Genomic DNA, 20,011 nt, shown 5'->3' with positions numbered 1-20,011 from the left:
CAGACGTTATCATATGGGCTTCCTTCTCCTCCGAGTGGAGGAATGACTCAGCAGAAATTGGCATTTCCCTAAACTCAGGGATCCTTTTACAAAGGCGCACTGAAAAATGGCCTGCGGTAGTGTAGACGCGTGTTTTGGGCGTGCACAGGATCATTTTTCAGCGCATGTGCAAAAATTGCCTTTTTAAAATGTTTTGCTGAAAATGGATGAAAATTGCTGGGTGTCCATTTTGGGTCTCAGACCTTACCGCCAGCCATTGACCTAGCGGTAAAGTCTCACATGGTAACCAGGCGGTAATGACCTACGCACATCAAATGCCACTTGGCGTGTGCCCGATATGCATATCTGAAAATTAAAAAATTATTTTTCAGACGCACGTATCGGACGTGCGCCAAAAAATGAAATTACCGCAAGAGCCGTGCTGTAGCCGGGCAGTAACTCCATTTTGGCATGCGTTAGGCACACGTAGACGTTTACGCAGCTTAGTTAAAGGGCCCCTCAGTTACATAGATTCCTCTGAATTAAAGGCTGATTCAGCACATTTGTATCCTCTGCAGATATGAGTTGCCAGGGGCCCAGGGAACAAATTTCTCAGTTACGAACATGTCCTTTACATTCCTGTTTCTTAATAGTTGGACAGGAGGAGTGGCCTAGTGGTTAGGGTGGTGGACTTTGGTCCTGGGGAACTGAGTTCGATTCCCGGCACAGGCAGCTCCTTGTGACTCTGGGCAAGTCACTTAACCCTCCATTGCCCCATGTAAGCCACATTGAGCCTGCCATGAGTGGGAAAGCGCGGGGTACAAATATAATAAAAATAAAATAGATACTATTGGAGATTCTACATGGAATGTTGCTATTCCACTAGCAACATTCCATGTAGAAGGCTGCGCAGGCTTCTGTTTCTGTGAGTCTGATGTCCTGCACTTATGTGCAGGACGTCAGACTCAGAAGCAGAAGCCTGCGTGGCCACATTGGTGATCTGCAAGGGCTGACCTCTACATGGAATGTTGCTAGTGGAATAGCAACATTCCATGTAGAATCTCAAATAGTAGCAACAGTGGAGGAGTGGCCTAGTGGTTAGGGTGGTGGACTTTGGTCCTGGGGAACTGAGTTCGATTCCCGGCACAGGCAGCTCCTTGTGACTCTGGGCAAGTCACTTAATCTTCCATTGCCTGCCACATTGAGCCTGCCATGAGTGAGAAAAGCAGGGTTACAAATGTAACAACAACAAAAAAAAGATAGCAGGCTAAATAGATCTTTTGTCAGTTGCAGTTATATCCACAGACCAGAATTAGGGGCCCTTTTACTAAAGTTTAGCACACGCTAACCAAATTAGCATGCGCTAAATGCTAAGAAGCCAATTTCATACATATGGGCTTCTTAGCATTTAGTGCGCACTAATTCTATTAGAGCGCACTAAGGGGCCTATGCGTGTGCAGCACATGTCGAATCATCATTAATGCCCGGCTAGTGCATGTGCTTGGTGGTAATTCAGAGTTTGGTGCACGCTGAAAACTCACAGTAGAAAATAATTTGCTATTTTCTACCGCGGGGTCGTTACCGGTGGTAATCGGCAGATGGCATGCGCTGGACGGTTACCATGTGGGTAACACGTGAGCCTTTACCGCTAAGTCAATGTGGCGTTAAGGGCTCAGGCAGTAAATAGACGCATGCTGGTTTTAATTTTGCCGCACGTCCATTTCCTGCCCCCAAACAGCCCCGTTTTTTCCAGACATGATGGAGAAATGGTCCAGCACTTGTCCAATACACGCGCCCACACTGCTGCAGGCCACTTTTTAGTGCGCCTTTGTAAAAAGGCCCCTATACTTTAGTAAAAGGACCCTTTAATAAATTTAGCAAGGATAGGTCAGTTCTCGGGGTGAAAGTTGAACATCATTTTAGCATATGGGTTAATTTTATTGACCAACTAAAAAATCATCCTCTTCCCACGAATATTACAGAGATGAGGCTCCCAATAAACTTAAACCACTTTTAAAAAGGTATTATCAATGTTCTAATTTTTCAGTTTTATACTATAAAAAATAGACTCCTTCACAGTTGAACTGCTTCTGGGCACAAGAGCTGCTAACTCCAGATTCCGTTCCTTTTATCTTGCTGCACCATATGCCTGGAATAGACTTCCTGAGCCAGTACGTGAAGCTCCATCTCTGGCTGTCTTCAAATCTAAGCTAAAAGCCCACCTTTTTGATGCAGCTTTTAACTCCTAACCCTTATTCACTTGTTCAGAACCCTTATTTTATCATCCTCACTTTAATATTCTTTTATCTCTTGTTTGTCCTGTTTTTCTGTCCTAATTAGATTGTAAGCTCTGTAGAGCAGGGACTGTCTCTTCATGTTCAAGTGTACAGCGCTGCCTACGTCTAGTAGCGCTTTAGAAATGATAAGTAGTAGTAGTTAACTCTTAACTCTTAAGAGTGCTTGCTGTCATCATAGGCAGAAAAACCTCCCCAATTATTTTAGTTTCAAAGTCCTAACAATACCCGGTACGTCCAAGTAACAGAGCACAAGGTCTGTTCAACAACCTTCAACGCATGTGTCCACAGAGGAGAAAGAGTCATGCACTCCATAAAAGAATGTATATATGTGCCCTGGGAGGTGCCACACTTATTACAGATATCATCTCCCCAGAGGCCCATACGCCACCCCCTCCTGCGTGTTATATATAACCTGTGCACTATTTTATACTGAATATCTTGAAGAGCAGCGTTTGGGGTAACCCTGGGAAGTTCCTGGAATATCAACTGCATCTGTGGGCTCGAGATCTCTTCGACCAAATCCCTCTGCCATTGCTTTGCTAGGGTCTCCAAATAAGGCATCGTCCTACTATCTCTGGCCAACTGGTACCACTGGGTCAACTTATTCAATCTGGGTGAGAGAGACATAAAAATTTGGTCATTAGAGGTAAATCGTAATGGCTGTAACGGCTGTTGCTCAAAGGACTGGAAATAATGTCTATCTTGCATGAAATAAAAAGATGATTATTTGGGAGGTTCCATGCACACTTGCACTGCTCGAACGAAGGGAATGCCTTACCACCCAGCTCTTTTAGCTGTCTCAAATATCTACAGGCTCCAACTTTCCACCTAGAAAATGCCATTGAGTCCATACCTGGCAAAAAAAATCAGGATTCCCCGTCAATGACAGGAAAGGGTTATACCCCCTGGCCCCTCCAATAGTTCCTCGCCACCACGACCACGCCTTCCCCAGGGCACGCACGTATTGGTTTCAGCCTATCATGCCCATCTTCTTACTCTGCTGTGGGTCCACAGCTGAAAGAGCATTAAACGCCTTACTCCAATTCTGCCAAAACTCCGCGGGGGCAAACATGTTTTGCACCCGAATGCAATTCATGAAGCCACCGTAATAAATAAACAACATTATATACTCTCAGGTCCGGCAACCTTACCCATCCTCGGTCTCTGGCAGCTGTTAATTTGGAAAAAGCTATTCTAGGCCTTTTGGAATGCCACACAAATGAACCAATTATCTTACGATAAAGGGCCTCTTCCTTTCTCTATATCCACATTGGCACCATCTGCAGCGGGTATAGTAATTTAGGCAAAAGGATCATCTTGCACAGGGCAACTCTCCCCATAAAATTAATAGGGAGATCCTTCCAAGCAACACTTAATTTCCGCACCTGCTCTAGTTTGTCTCTCACATTCCTTTGATAAACCCATTTGTAATCTGTGCTCAAGAAGACCGCCAAGTATTTGATACCCACAAAGGGGCATAATCGAACGGAAACGTCTATCTCCATGGGCGTTTATCTCCGAGAACGAGTCCGTGAAGGGGCGGACCGAACCGTATTTTCGAAAAACTTGGACGTTTATCTTTTTTTGAGCTGGGCGTTTTTGTTTTTCAGCGATAATGGAAAATGAAAGCGCCCAGCTCAAAAACGAATAACTCCAAGACATTTATTCGTGGGAGGGGCCAGGATTCGTAGTGCACTGGTCCCCCTCACATGCCAGGACACCAACTGGGCACCCTAGGGGGCACTTTTACAAAAACAAAAAAAAAGGTAAAAGAGCTCCCAGGTGCATAGCACCCTTCCCTTGTGTGTTGAGCCCCCCAAATCCCCCTCAAAACCCACTGCCCACAAGTCTACACCATTACTATAGCCCTAAGGGGTGAAGGGGGGCACCTACATGTGGGTACAGTGGGTTTGGGGGGCGGTTTGGAGGGCTCCCATTTACCAGCACAAGTGTAACAGGTGGGGGGGGGGATGGGCCTGGGTCCACCTGCCTGAAGTCCACTGCACCCCCTAATAACTGCTCCAGTGACCTGCATACTGCTGCCAGGGAGGTGGGTATGACATTTGAGGGTGAAAATAAACAGTTGTGAAACGGCATATTTTGTGATGGGAGGGGGTTTGTGACCACTGGGGGAGTCAGGGGAGGTCATCCCCGATTCCCTCCAGTGGTCATCTGGTCATTTAGGGCACTTTTTGGGGCCTTATTCGTGGAAAAACAGGGTCCAGGAAAAGTGCCCTAAATTCTCGCTAAAAACGCATATTTTGTTTCCATTATCGGCGAAAGGCGCCCATCTCTGATCTGCAGATAACCACGCCCCAGTTCCGCCTTCACCACGCCTTCGACACGCCCCCATCAACTTTGTCCACATCCGTGATGGAGTGCAGTTGAAAACGTCCAAATTCGGATTTCGATTATACCGCTTTATTCATTTTTGTGAGATAAACGTCTATCTCCCGATTTGGGTCACAATATAGGCGTTTTTCTATTTCGATTATAAGCAGGACAGTCACCCAAGAGAGTGGGAACTCTTTGCTAGATGCACTAATACACGGATGCGAGATGGGCAGGGCTTCAGACTTACTGAAATTGATGCATAGCCCAGCAAACGACCCAAATTCCCGAATGATACGCATAATAACTGGTAGTGATGAGGCAGCCCCATCAACCAGCAGCAACATGTCATCCGCAAATAGGTTAATGCGGTATTCCCGGCCCCCCATCTGTATCCCTTTGATATTAGGATCTTGACGTATTTTTTCAGCTAAAGGTTCCAAGGCAAGAACAAATAAAAGCGGAGATAGAGGGCACCCCTGCCATGTCCCCCGACCCAAATGAATCGTATCCGTCAAGGTGTCATTAACCAGAATTTGGGCTGTAGGGTTACTATAAAGTACCCTCACCCAGTCGTGAAATTTCCCAGTGATCCCATACTGCTGGAGCACCCAGAAAAGGTATTCCCAGACATCAAATGCTTTTTCAGCATCCAAGCTGGCTAGTATCGCGTCTCCAGGAGCCCCTCTACCCTCATAGAGAATAGGGCTCACTTTTAAGATGTTTGCCGACGCAAATCGCCCTGACACAAATCCTACCTGATCTGGATGTATTACATGCGGCAAAAAACAGCCCAAATGGGACGCCAGGACTGAGGCAATTATTTTAAGGTCCTGGTTAAGTAAAGAAATAGGCCTATAAGATCCCACTAATTCCGTATCTTTCCCGGGTTTGGGCAAGACTGTTATAAAGACATGATTTAATGCTAGCCCCATGTCCTGGGTATCTCGAATCGCATCTGCCAGCTGAACAAAAGAAGGAACTTTGAGATCCTGAAGTATTTTATAGAACTTGGGGCCTAGCCCATCCTGACCCGGGGCCTTTGCATTTTTGAGTTTCCTAATATCCCTCTGTATTTCACATCCATCGAAAGGGGCATTAAGGCTCTCAAGCTAGTCTGAAGACAGCACAGGGAGGCGAAGAGCCCCAAAAATTTTGAACATGCTTCTGAAGAAAAAGTGCTTATTTCGTAAAGAGATTCATAGAAACGTGTAAATTCCCTCTGTATATTATCAAGAAGTTAACTCCTCTCTCACCAAAATTTCCTGATGGGAAATTAGGTGGTTTACAATCAATGGTAGGGTGGCTCGTAATATTGAAGTCCCCGCCCATCACTAGGGCGTATTCATCCATGGAGGCCAGCTTGGCCAGGAGCAAGGAAAAAAAATCTATGTGAATAAATGTTAGGAGCTACTCTAACCCCCTGCAGCTCGTCCGCAGCTATAACAAATTTACCCTCTTGGTCTTGATGGAGTGTGTGCAGGGTAAACACAAGAGACCTGTTAACCAATATTGCCACCCCATGCTGGCTCCCATTATACGACACAAAATATATGTCTCCCACCCAGTCCCGCTTTAATTTCAAATGCTCCGCCACTGAAAGATGGGTCTCCTGTAACAAAGCAACATCGGTATGTTTCCTTTTCAGTGCTTGCAGGATCCTAGTTCTTTTAACAGGTGAGTGAACACCATCAACATTTAAAGATATTACCTTAATATTAGACATGGTTATAATTAAGCCAAACTTCTAAAGAAAAAAAAATGATTGACACTCAGGTGTGCAGCCCCAGGACCTCCTAGCCAGGCCCTCCCATACAGTTTCACAGTTCCACTGCCCAACCATCTGACATACCAGAACCCACACAAGTAGGGAACATGAAGGGACACCACCTAATTGAAAAGAAAAGGAGAAATAGGAGACACATCCTTGATACTCTCCCCCTCACCCCCAAATCCAGAACCGCAAAAAACAAAATAAGAAGGAAAACAACAAAAATAGAAATAAAGATAGACATAGAAACACCCCCGCCCTCCCCCCATTACATCCCTCCACACACGCCACAGCCCTCTCATCCACCTCAACCTCAACATACCTAACTTCACCTCCAGTCAAACTTTAACCACCCCCCCCTCCCACTGATATTCTGATGCAAACCCCGTAAAAGAACAGCATGAAAGGTATTGCCGACAAACCCCCCTTATGCATATACCAACTCAGTGTCTGTCCAGAGATATCAAGATCCTGTAATTCCCAGATACGTGACTCCGATAAGCTGGGAACCCACACTGTAACGCAAGCACTCATAGTTCAGTAAAACCAAGTAACAGCAAACTGAAGCGTACTCGAGCTCCACACCTCCTCCAGCCAGGGCTCTTTCTCAACCACTTTGCATCACACTCTCTTGCGATGAACTTCTTCAGGTCTGCGGGGTCTGAGAAAAACAAGGTTTTGTTGTCGTGGATGACTCGCACTTTGGCAGGATACAAAATCGCAATCCTCACTCCTTTGTTAAACAGATGCTTGCAGTGTTGACCCATTCGCTTGTGCATTTCCGCCACTCTAGGCAAAAAATCTTAAATAGTAGAATCCGAGCCCCATTATAATCTACTTGTCTCTGAGCCTGAAAAAGCTGCATAAGCTTTTCCTTCTCTGCATAATTTAGGACTCTGGCCATAACCGGTCGTGGTCTCGTGTCTCCCTCCTTTAGCGGCCTGATTCTATGAATGTGTTCTACCTTCATACAGAGGTCAGGTGCCAAGGAGCCCAGCTTATGAGGGAACTAATGCTCCATAAAATCCCACAACTCCTGCTCCTTAACCGACTCAGGAAAGCCAATAATGCAAACATTATTCCGTTGCCCTCTGTTCTCCTGGTCCTCAACCTGCTGTAATACCGCCTTATATTGAGATTCCAGAGCAGTGAGGCGAGCCTCCGCCCCTGCCACGCGGTCTTCTTTACTGGAGATCTGCTCCTCTGCTCTTTGCAGCCATGAGCCCTGTCGTTCCATACTTTCTCGGATATCGTCTACTGATGCTTGTAATTTAGATCATCTATTGTCCTAAACCACAGTAAGTTGTTTTGTAAGTTCTCTGACCGCTTCTTCTTGTAGCGTCACCACAGGAGCCGTAATCGCTGCGGCCTGATCCATCGCCATCTTGGAGCTTGTGCATGAAACGCGGTCGTTCCCCGCTCTCTGAGTTTTAGTCGGCATCCAGATATGTCACCCTCCGATATGGTGCAGGTACCAAAATCACCGACGAGCTCCACGCCTCAAAGCCCTGCAGTAAATGAGTAGGGGTACTGTTTTGCTGGGGTTTGCTCGTTATTTAACAGCGGTTGGGACGCAGCCTAAGAGACCCATGTCTGCTCAGCAGTGCAGCATCACGTGACCCCCCCCCGAATGATCTCAAACTTTCTCCAGAAACTAATACAGCATTCTTTTCTGAAAGTAAATCAAAATCCCCAAACCGAAGAAGTTTGTTTTTTTGCTTATTCAATTTCAAAAAATGAGTAATAGTACGCTTATTTTCGAAAGAGAAGGACGCCCATCTTTCAACACAAATCGGGAGATGGGCGTCCTTCTCGCAAGGTCGTCCAAATTGGCATAATCGAAAGCTGATATTTTGACACCTTCGACTGCTTTTCATCATGGGGACGACCAAAGTTCACGGGGGTGTGTCGGCAGGGTAGCGAAGGCAGGACTGGGGCGTGATTAGGAGATGGTCGTCCTCGGTCGATAATAGAAAAAAGAAGGGCGTCCCTGATGAGCACTTGGCCGACTTTACTTGGTCCATTTTTTTTCACGACCAAACCTCAAAAAGGTAGGGGGAGGTGGGTTGGATTAGGAGAAAGAAAAGGGGATAAATATTTTGGAAGATGGGGAAAGCTTTAGGGGTACACTGTTGGTTACCTACTTTTTGGAGTGCATCGTATTTTGTGTTTGTAGTTCTTCCATTTGAAACTTTAATAAAACATTTATTGAAAAAATAAAGTAAAATGTAGTACAAAAAAAAAGGAAGAAGGACCTGGGCATAAGACCAAAATGTGATGCCACAGAGCCAAGAAATTAGCCCTAATGAGTTCAACTTCAATTCGTGTTTAAAGAAGAATTACAGTGCAATCATTCTAAATTAATGCACAATCAAAAATAGATTCCTGGTAAAGTAAACACTTTTCCCATAACACATTAACAGCTTTCACTGAAAAAAATCAAGTACGGCCTTAGAGCTCTGAGGACTTTAGACTCACAGGCTGCTGTTCTAATGGAGCCAGATTTGAATGTGTTCCAAGAAACTTCTTCAGAAAGAAAGAGCTGTGTGTCTGTGCTTTCATTGTAGATACACCCCCTCCCCCGCTTATTCCTAGGATAAGCAGCATAAAATCTGTTTTTACTCTTTTGGGATCTTGCCAAGTACACGTGACCCCGGTTGGCCACTGTTGTAAACAGGATACTGGGCTTGATGGACCTTCGGTCCGACCCTGTACAGCAATGCCTATGTTCTTACATTTTTATAAGGGGAAGAGTGAGCACGTGAGGCAGGCAGATACATCTTCCACACTGGTTGAGTGCGACTGAAGATGACCAGTTAGCCTCAAACAAGCAATGTAACCGGCTAGGAGCTCTTTGTGGCTGGTCGCTTTGAATATCGATCCGATAGAGTCAATTCACGCTGATGATGATGACTCTATTATCATTCAGAGTAGAGACATCTCTACATGTTTAAAAAGGTTCTGTAGTCATCTTTATTCAGCTTCGGATGGTGCCCATATTAATAATACATTTGACCTGCATAAGTTACAACTTCCCCATTTAACTGCAACTGAATTAGAGTTAGTAAATGGGCCTATAACATCAGGAGAAATTCAGCAGGCAATTCATTCACTCAAATTATGTAACTCTACAGGACCAGATGGGTATTCTGGTAAGTTTTATCGACTGCTGGAATCCCAATTAGAAGTTTATTTTGCACACGTAACAACATGTGGTGCCTTCACAGCAGGGGCGTAGCCAGAAAACTGATTTTGGGTGGGCCTAGGCAAGAATTGGGTGGGCACAAAGTGTTCTCCCTCCCTCCAAAAAAAAAAATCTCAGCTGGTGGGAAAACGCTTCTTTCCACCTTGGCAGCAGGAATGCACTGAAAACTGAGCAGGTGCCGGTGTCGTGGAGAGTAGCGTTTTTGTTACCATCAGGGGAAATCTTCAGCTGGCGGAGCTTGGGATTCCCACAGTTACCACTAAACATGTGCTACTGTTGGGTGGGCCTGAGCCATAAATGGGTGGGCCCTGGCCCACCCAAGCCCACCTGTGGCTACGCCACTGCTTCACAGTGGAGGCTAACACAGCTCTTATAAAATTTATACCTAAAGTGGGCAAGGATCCTAATCTGGTAGCCTGTTATAGGCCTATTTCCTTACTTAATGTAGACCTTGCACTTGAATGATATATTGCCGTGCCTTATCAATCCAGATCAGGTGGGATTTGTGCAGAAGAGGCATGCTATTTTTAATGTTAGGAAAATACAGCCTGGGAGCATGGTATATAGGGGAATTGACATACTGCCTTTCTGTGGTTACAATCAAAGCAGTGTATGTATGATATACAGGTATGTATTTTGTACCTGGGACAATGGAGGGTTAAGTGACTTGCTCAGTGTCACAAGGAGTTGCAGTGGGAATCAAACCCACTTTCGCCAGGATCAAAATCTGCTGCACTAACCTCTAGGCTACTTCTCCACATATAAGGGCACAGAAGCTTAGGTTATTAGTTAAGATGCTGAAAAAGCTTTTGCTCTTGTTTCTTGGCCCTTTCTTTTTAAAGCTTTAGATCAGTTTGGCTTCCATGGTCTTTATTACTAGTTACTAGACATTTTTTTGTTACATTTGTACCCCGCGCTTTCCCACTCGTGGCAGGCTCAATGCGGCTTACATGGGGCAATGGAGGGTTAAGTGACTTGCCCAGAGTCACAAGGAGCTGTCTGTGCCTGAAGCGGGAATTGAGCTCAGTTCCTCAGGACCAAAGTCCACCACCCTAACCACTAGGCCACTCCTCCACTGTTGCTACTATTTGAGATTCTACATGGAATGTTGCTATTCCATTAGCAACATTCCATGTAGAATCTCCAATAGTATCTATTTTATTTTTGTTACATTTGTACCCCGCGCTTTCCCACTCATGGCAGGCTCAATGCGGCTTACATGGGGCAATGGAGGGTTAAGTGACTTGCCCAGAGTCACAAGGAGCTGCCTGTGCCTGAATCGGGAATCGAGCTCAGTTCCTCAGTTCCCCAGGACCAAAGTCCACCACCCTACACTAGGCCACTCCTCCATGTTTGGGAATATGTATTATCTGTACCTAGTGGTTACTGAGAACCAGGGAAGCCAGGGTTTCTATCTAATTGCTGGCGTTCTTGTCTATACAATACATTTTATTTATAAACTGCTTTGATCCGCCTATCAACAAAAGCGGTATAGCAAGACTGGAATAAACACAAACATAAACTTGTTGGTCTTGTGTTTCCTCAATTGCTTCTGACCAATTGATCTCCAGAAATGTTGGACAGCCGTTAATGATGACAAAAGAATATCAACCACATTTCTTCTGTCGTTTCCTGGCATTGGCAAACAAAAATGGACAGGGATTCACTGGCCTATGACAGGAGGATTTCATATGCCAGTGAGATCTGGCATTCCTCCCCCCCCCATCTGTCACTGCCCAACAGCAGATAATCCCTCCCACTCATCGTAGGCCCCCCAGGCCTACCTGAATATCCACGATGGTCTAGTGAGATCTGTTGGGGCAGGAGCCATGACCGTTCACCCCAGTCTCACGGTATTACCATAAGTGGTACCATATATTATTATATTATTGCTCCTGCCCCAACGGACCCCCATTAGACCAGTCATGATTCACCCTCTATGTTGCACCATCAATTGTAAGACAACTTGTTAAAGTATGAGAGTCTGATAGCTGGGCTTTAAATAAGATGAATAAAATGATGAGTCACAGAATTCTTTGCGTTCCTGTTGGATGACTTTCTGACATTTTAGCATAAATTGTTTTAGTTTGCTTCTTTGCTTTTGATTTAATTACTTATAATTATAAATTCTTGATATTTATGCCCTGCTTTTAGAAGAGTTTCATCACAGACACAGAAAGGATAATTCTGTAACTTGGGTGCCCACATTTATACATGTGCTATGCATGTAAATGTTTAGAATAATACTATAAATTGGCACTAACACAGAAAATATTCAATATGAGGTACTCAAAAATCACTGTTCACACATTAACCCAATATACCTCTTAGTTACATAGATATTCTTAATTTTGTGGGCCTTTAGAAGTGAATTCCTAGAGGCAAAACATTACGTTGACAGTTCGTCTAAGAAATAGATCACCCATTGGGTCAATATTTTTAGTAAAATTCTTACAAATGTTCACTCAAAAAAGTTTTGAAATTTGTAGAGTATACATCTGTAGTTCTCAAAAAAAGCTATCAGCATTAATTAGTCATACTGAATCTTCAAACACTTATCTTCAGCAAAAATCTTTAGAAATGCACATCTAAAGATTTTTGCTGAAGATTCAAATTCAATTCAGTTCAAATCAATTCTTGTACACCACTAATATCCCCTTGCCAGGGTTCAGTGCAGTTTACATTTTAGTTGATACAAAAGCAAAATAGTGTTAGTGTGAGGTATGAGAAACATTAGAGACCATTGGTGTAATGCATGAGACCAAAAACATTAGAGGAAAGGATAATGGATGATACTAGGAGGTAGAAGTCATGATGGGTTTTTATGAAGCAGTCTTTGGGAAGAGAAAGGTTTTTAGCCTCTTCCCGAAGTTGAGGTAGCTGTTTTCTCTTCTGATGGGAATAGGTAGAGAGTTCCATATTTTGACTCCAAGAATGGGGACTAGAGAGCTGAAGATCTTCTGATTTTGAATTGTCTTTTGGAATGGTGATGCTAGCATCAGTTGTTATTTCAGTCTGTTAGACTGGAACAGACATAGCGAAGCGGTAAGTGTTCACGTGTCATATACTCTGTATATATATGAATTAATATGATGCGTACATTGCACAGATTTTTTGTTGATTAGTATGCATAGTCATATGCTTGGTATACTTTTGATACACATGAATTTTCTTGGAATCTGCACATTTTATATGTTACTATTTCTTTTACATTTTTTGTTCTATTTATTACTTATTGTTGTTTTAATTATGTTTGGTTGTTGTAGTTTTATACCACTGAAGCAGTGAAACGTGGACCACATCAGGTTTTGCTTTAATAAAGTGCTGTTTTGTTTTTTACACCTGGATCTGCTGTTTCTTGCACTTTGCATACATGGAGCAGAGCATGGGTGTGACATAGGTAGGCTCCAACTTACATGGGTAACTTACAGAATACTGTAAGAATACTGTAAGTTAATAAGTTAATAAGTAAATAAGTTACACACAACCCTGCCACATTTAGGCTTCTCAATGTATGACGGCTCTATGACTGACGTAACTGCAGGTGTCTAAATATTAGCCATGCTGATATTGGTTTCCCTTGTATTCTATAATAGGACCTAGGCATCCAGGTTCTATTACTTGAATAGGCTCATACCATGCCCTTCATGGAACCTAAATGGAGTTGCTCAGTTATAGAAGTGCCTCCATAATGCTAAATGTATTTCTTGGGTTGTTATACACCCTAGTTGAGTTGTAGAGCACAAAACTAAAGGCTTTCGGTCCCCCCAGGATGTGTGTTGATCTTTGTAACATATATGCTTCAAGGAGTAGTAATCGCTTTGTATAAACAGAAAAGGTCTTTTATGAGCTAGATCAGCACTAAGGATTCTAGTCAGGGATAAGATGAGTCTGCTTGTAAGGGTTGGACCTCATATAGAAAGAGAGATGTATAAAAACTGGGCACAAGTTCCATATCTACACTTTGCAAGTTTGACTTACATGATGGTATTTTTGCATTGCTCAGATTACAAGTGGGTCCAGAGGTTCCCAACCCTCTGTCTTTTTCATGACCTTCTTAGCCTTTTGGCTTTAGAAAGCTACTGGGAGGGAGTTTCTATGATTTTTACCCTCCCTCCAAGCTCCAATAAAGGGCACCATCCCATCCTCCTGGAAGGCCTCTTTGCTTGGTATCTCCAACACTACCATATCTTTCCAAGGCACCTAAATATAGGTGCTCAGCTCAGTTTTCGAAGGAGCCAATTTTATTGTCTAGCTCCCATAGCTATAGAGCTAAACCCTTTAAAAATGGGTTTATGTCATATTCTTCCTGCACTCGTTCTATCACTATTTTTTGTTGTCTTGTGAGATGATATATGGGAATGCTGTAGCAAGGGATGACAAAGTTAACCACATATGTTTGTGTTTTTCAGGTATATTTCCAGAACAATCAAATTCCCCCCTTCAAGATCAAGATGTGTCTCCATATACATCTCCATACAGCACAATGCAATTCTCCTCCGATCAGCCACAGATTTCACCATCACCCTACTATTCCAACATAGGTTTCTATCCTCAGTATCATGAAGACTGGTTTTCACCTGGGATATATGACCTGAGAAGAATACCCTCTGAGACTTTTTGTACAAGAGACACAGAGTTAGTAGATATGGAAACAGAAAAGAAATCCAGACTGGGCCCCTCTGGAGGGAGGATAAAAGGAGATGACTTGTGTGTGGTTTGTGGAGATAAAGCTTCTGGATACCACTACAATGCATTAACTTGTGAAGGGTGCAAAGGTAGGACTACCTAGTGTATCTGAATTTCATATTGAACTAAAAACTAAATTAACTAAAAGCTTATCTCTTTAACAAGGCTTACCATAATAATCATTAATAAGAACGCCAATGAATCACTACTTCTTGATAGGTTAACTGTTTTCTGATTTACTGAATTGATTATATCCATTATGTTACATTTATTTCTTTGTATGTAACCTAATTGTTTACCTACGCTTGCGTGACTCTGGCCATGATGCACTACTGTAAGCCACATTGAGCCTGCAAATAGGTGGGAAAATGTGGGATACAAATGCAATAATTAAATAAATTTTATTTATTTATTTATTGTACACTTATATCCCACATTTTCCCACTCATGCAGGCACAATGTGGCTTACAGAAAGTTAAGTAAAATTACAAAGTAGGCAACTTAGAGAAGTATACAAGGAGGAGACAGGGCAACAGGATCTAACAGTATGAAACTAAATAGGGCAAGGGTCAGGAGGGTGTATCAATCAGCAGTGACAAGTGGGGAGTAAGTCCTGGCAAAGAAGTAGGTCTTCAACAACTTCTTGAAGAGGGTGTGATCCGCTTGAGTTATAAGGTGTTGCGGGAGAGCATTCCAGTGTTTAGGACTACAGTAGCGGAAGGACGAGGCAAAAATCTTCTTGTACTTGACTCCCTTACAGTTCGGAAAGTGCAGTTGGAGATAGGATCGGGCAGAGGGATTGGCATTCCTGGGCGGGAGGTCGATCAAGGGGCGCATGTAATCCGGAGCAACCTCATAGATGATTTTATGGGTTAAGGAGCAGAGCTTAAAGGCAATGCGCTCCTGTACAGGCAGCCAATGAAGTTTGAAGCGCAAGGGTTCAGCATGCACAAAGCGTCGTTCTCCTAGGATGAGTCTCGCAGCAGTGTTCTGAACTGTTTGGAACTTTTTCATCAGCGAGACCTGGCAGCCCGCATAAATTCCGCTACAATAATCCAAGTGGGAGAGGACAAGCCAGTGGACAAGGGTACGGAACAAATCTCTAGTGAGGAAGTATCGTATGCGCCGGAGCCTCCACATGGCGTGAAACATTTTTTTGGAGACCAAGTGCACTTGATTGACCAACTAAATTATGTGAGCTGATTCAAGTTAAAAAATAATCTTTTTCAAGAAAATGATTAACTAATTAAAGATTCTGTTTATTAAGGTGGTCATGCATATTAACGAGCATTACAGCTCTCCGTTAGTGAGTTTGCACCATTAGAAACAAGGGAATCTTGGGAAATACAGCACGTTTACCGAGGTTCCCATTATTTCTAATCAGACATACTTACTAAAAATGCAAAATAACAAATGTTGTCAATGTGCACCGTAAGTTAGTACATAGTAAGGATTGTACAGTGGTCTACAAAAATCTAAAATAGGTAGACAAAAATTAGGAAAATGAGCAATTTTATATTCTCGACACCTGTTTCTTGCAAAGTGACACTCAAAATGTTTACATCAACAGTTCAGACTGTTTTGCCAACTATTATGTCAAAGCAATTCCAGCGTCACGTGTGTTGTACGAGTTACACACGGTACGGAACTGGGTAAGGGAATGCGGTGGTGAAAATATTACCATTACTGGTTTCAGTTATGATACTTTATGGCTGAGCCACATAAGTACATCGTTTGTATAGTATAGTTTAAATTGTTTTCTTTTCTTTTTTTTTTGTAATGGCTATGAAAATGGCCCTCTGGTGTGTGTCAGTGATAGCTTAGTATTTGATGGCCATCCTTTGCTTTTGCAAATGACCTTGAACCTTGCGGAGGTTGAATGGACCAGCTGATAAGGTAGTCTCTGGCTCAGTGGCGTAGCCACAGGTGGGCCTGGGTGGGCCAGGGCCCACCCACTTAGGGCTCAGGCCCACCCAACAGTAACAACACGTTTAGCAGTAGCTGGTGGGGATCCCAAGCTCCGCCAGCTGAAGACATCCCCCTGATAGTAATTAAAATGCTGCTCTCCACGATACTGGCACTTGTGCATGCTCAGTTTTCAGCGCATGCCTACTGCAGACTGCCAAGGTGGAAAGAAGCGTTTTCCCACCAGCTCAGATATTTTTCTGGTGGGGGTTGGGAAGAACACTTGGTGCCCACCCATTTCTTGCCTATGCCCACCCAAAATCTGTTGTCTGGCTAAGCCCCTGCTCTGGCGGCAATGCAGTACCAAGCTGCGATGAGAGACTATTAGCTTTCTTTTGTTGCATGGCTGGTGCTTGGATATCTCAACTGCAATTTTATACCACAAGTTTTCTGTTGGCTGAGCCGACTTGGATGTAGTTGCTAGTAAATGCGTGGTCTGCAGTATGTTAATGTATTTCATTGCATTCTCCATTACCTTGAGGATGTGCAGGCATCCAATTGCAGCCATGTACCCCCAAGCCACTGTCAGGCTACACTTTTCATGCCACTGCCTTAGGAGCTGAGGTGTGAGGTTGAGGTCAGCTAGGGAGGTGCATCTAAGAGTTTGATCTTACCTGCGAACTGAACGGCTTGAATGCACCCTATTAGCCACAGATCCAGTCTTCTGTATCTTCTTTAGAACCTTAACTACTGCACTCTGACTGCAGGCTACTTTTTTCACTATTTTGGTGCTTGACTAACCTTCCTCGGTCATCGGTGACAAAAATCTGCTTTCCCCATTGTGGATGTTCAGTAATAATGATGGTACTTAGTGTGATTTGGTCGTTTATATAGTTCCCACAACTTTCCTCCAAAGAACAGCATTGTTATGTGATTGGTTGACAAACAGACCCCCTGCTTGGTTAGAATTGCATGCATGTGATTGGGTGATTTCAATCTGATTCTTACGCAGGATCCATCTATATGAAGTAGTATCCGGATAGTAGCTGGGATGAATATCTAGATAAAGTGGTGTGCTGCCTGGATAGCAGTGATATTCAGCAGTTATCTGGATAGCTTATCTGAAAAGCACTTGGGTCAGTTTTATTTCTGTGCTAAGTTATCTGAATAATTATCCAGACAGTGGTGCTGAAAATTGCTATTGTCAGGAAAACTTGTGTCTCCGCCTCGACTCTGCCCCTAAGGATCTCTCTCAGCAGCATTTATCTGAGTACTTGGTATTGTTACCCAGACAGGGGGCCCTTTAACAAAGCGGCGGTAAGCCCAACATGGGCTGCACGCTGCCCAGTTACCGCTGGGTTAGCTTGGGGGCCCTTACCACCACTTCAGTGGGTGCTGTTAAGTGCTCCCCCCACATGGCCACATGGTAAGTGAAATCTTACTACATGACCATGTCTTTTTTCAGCCTTTATACTCGCTGCAGTAAAAAGGGCCTCAGCGTGCGGAAAAACAGCTCCCGCCGCTAGCACAGGGCCTTTTTTGCCGCGGCTTGATAAAAGAACCCCTAAATGCTTTAAAATATTGACCATAGTATCTCAGGCCTCAAGTTACCCTCCCCAACATTTAAATTTAGGGGTGCAATATGTTTCAATCCCATTCACACCCACCCTGCTTGGGCACCTGCAGTGGCATACCTAGGGCGGTGCGGTAGGGGAGGTCCGCACTGGGTGTACACTGCAAGGGGGTGCAGGGAGCAGCCACATGGCTGTCGGCTCTGCCAGTTCCCTGCTCACCCTGATGTTACTTCATGTTCTGGGGCAGGGAACTGGCAGAGCCGACAGCCGTGCGACTGCTCCCTGCACCCCCAGGAGGTAAGAGCGATGCACTTGGGGGAGGGGGTGGAGGTGATGTGCTGGGGGGTGCGCAGTAGCGATCCATCCCAGGAAGCAGCTGACCTAGGAACGCCACTGGAATACCCACTCACCTGCCCTTCAGATCTGGGAATCTTCACTGGCAGGAGGAAAGGCAGACACCAGTATGAGAATGGGGGTAAGGCACTCTGGGGGATGGGGAAATATAGCAAATCCTTGTCTCCATGGCATGACACACAGTGAAGCGTTGCTAGGCAATGCCTTTCTGATATCGGCAGCGGTGCCAAGAGATGATGACTGCCCTCCTTTCTGTTGGGGCAATTGCCTAAGCCTACCTTTGGATATCAGGAGCAAGATAGGGATAGGGGTGCAGAGCCCATAGATTTGGAAGTTGGGGGGAGGGTTCAATGGCTACAGTCCATTGTGCTGGCAGATAGGGGAAAGAGACTGAGCCAGAGCCCCTATCCTTAATGAGTCATGTGATAGGGAGTAGAAATGGGGGAGGCGGGAACTGGTGGAAGGATGAGGGACCAGGATACCAGATTCCTTATCTTTGCTGTGATGGGTGGAGAATGAGATGGAAGGGGGTGACTGAAGAGGTTGTCTTTTGGCGTCTGAGGGTGGAATGAAAGAGGAAGGATAGGGATTCCTTTGTGCTAACCAGCTCTTGTACTTTGTTCGAAACAGATAGTGCATGAGATCTCAGGTCAGAGAGCACACACCTGTTAAAAGGCCAGCACTCCCTGCTTGTGCCTAGACCACCAAGGATGAACACCCTTTAATGTGCATTTTAGTGACTCAGGGGGAGATGCACAAAGCTTACTGTACTTGCAACGTTTGCTTTAGACTGGTTGCAGTCAGTCTAATGCAAATGTTATTTAAAGTCTAATGCACAAAGGGGTTCTGCGTCCCTTTTACTGTTCCCCGTAGGAGCTACCACCCTATGCAAACGAGCTCATCATTACTAAAATGAGCATTTTGGCTAATGCTCAGACATTTCCATGCATTTTTTAAAGTGCAAAACTTAACGGCAGGTCGTTCCAATTGTTGTTAAGTTTTTGCATGGTAACCCCTCCCAACTCCCCTGTGCCTTGAACCCCCTGGGCCCCACAACCCCCCCTCCTTCTGGGCCCACCCCCCTCCCCTCTGGTGGTCCAGTGGACCCCTCTTGAGCCCCCTTCACTCAAACTACTTCAGGGTGGACTAGTGACCCAACCTCCCCTCCCCTTCCCTCCCCTCCACATACTTTACAGCGTTGGAGGCAGGAGGGCAGGAGCAATGCCTAGTCCCCCTCCTGCTTCTGGGCCCGCCTGTCTCAAAATGGTGGCACATAGCCCCTGCCCAGTGCATCCTGGGATGCACTGGGAGAGGCTAAATGCCATATAAGGAAGAAACTCCTAGACCATCATGGAGTAGTTTTGTTGGGGAAGGGCTTGAGAGGGGTCCACTGGACCACCAGGGATTTTTTTGGGCCTGGGGTCATGGGGGTTTGGAGGTGGGAGGGGGAGCCACTGGACCACTAGGGATTTTCGTGAAGGGAAGGGGGGAACTGGACCACCATGGACTTTTTAAAAGTTGTAATACAAATCTAAATAGAGCTATAGGTAGTCCAATCTTTAATGTATACACACACAAAAATATAGGAGACTCCTATTTGTCTAGGGTATCATATGAGTTTTCTAAGCAGTCTTGTCCTCAAATACAGTCATTTCTGACTGAAGCGAAGATAGCTTTTTCTGAAATACAGCCTAATAGCCCACGGACCCTGAGGAAGGAGGCGAAACTGGGGCTGAAGTCGTGCCGTGGATGGGTCAGAAATGACTGTATTTGAGGACGAGACTGCTTAGAAAACGTTTTCAGCAGCAAGCTAAGTAACCCTTAAGATATTTATTGTGAAATAAAAGTGGGATACTTAGTAGAGGTTTTTAAGCCAGTGATGAACGGGCAATGCTCCCTAAGTTAT

General features: G+C 44.5%; 1 protein-coding gene across 4 annotated transcripts in view; it reads left to right on the top strand.

Annotated features, from left to right (window-relative positions):
- Positions 1-20,011, top strand: part of NR1H4 (nuclear receptor subfamily 1 group H member 4) — a 95,185-nt gene that overhangs the window by 19,992 nt on the left and 55,182 nt on the right. For all 4 annotated transcript variants that reach the window (XM_030215210.1, XM_030215208.1, XM_030215207.1 and 1 more), the window contains one exon: positions 13,996-14,361. In XM_030215210.1, the coding sequence (XP_030071070.1) occupies positions 14,070-14,361 (292 nt within the window). In that variant the 5' untranslated portion in view covers positions 13,996-14,069. The remainder of the gene's footprint in view (positions 1-13,995; positions 14,362-20,011) is intronic.

The sequence above is a fragment of the Microcaecilia unicolor genome, chromosome 9 (assembly GCF_901765095.1).
Source record: "Microcaecilia unicolor chromosome 9, aMicUni1.1, whole genome shotgun sequence".
Lineage (NCBI taxonomy): Eukaryota > Metazoa > Chordata > Amphibia > Gymnophiona > Siphonopidae > Microcaecilia > Microcaecilia unicolor.
Note: the sequence above shows the minus strand (reverse complement) of the source record. Positions and strands in the feature narration are given on the sequence as shown.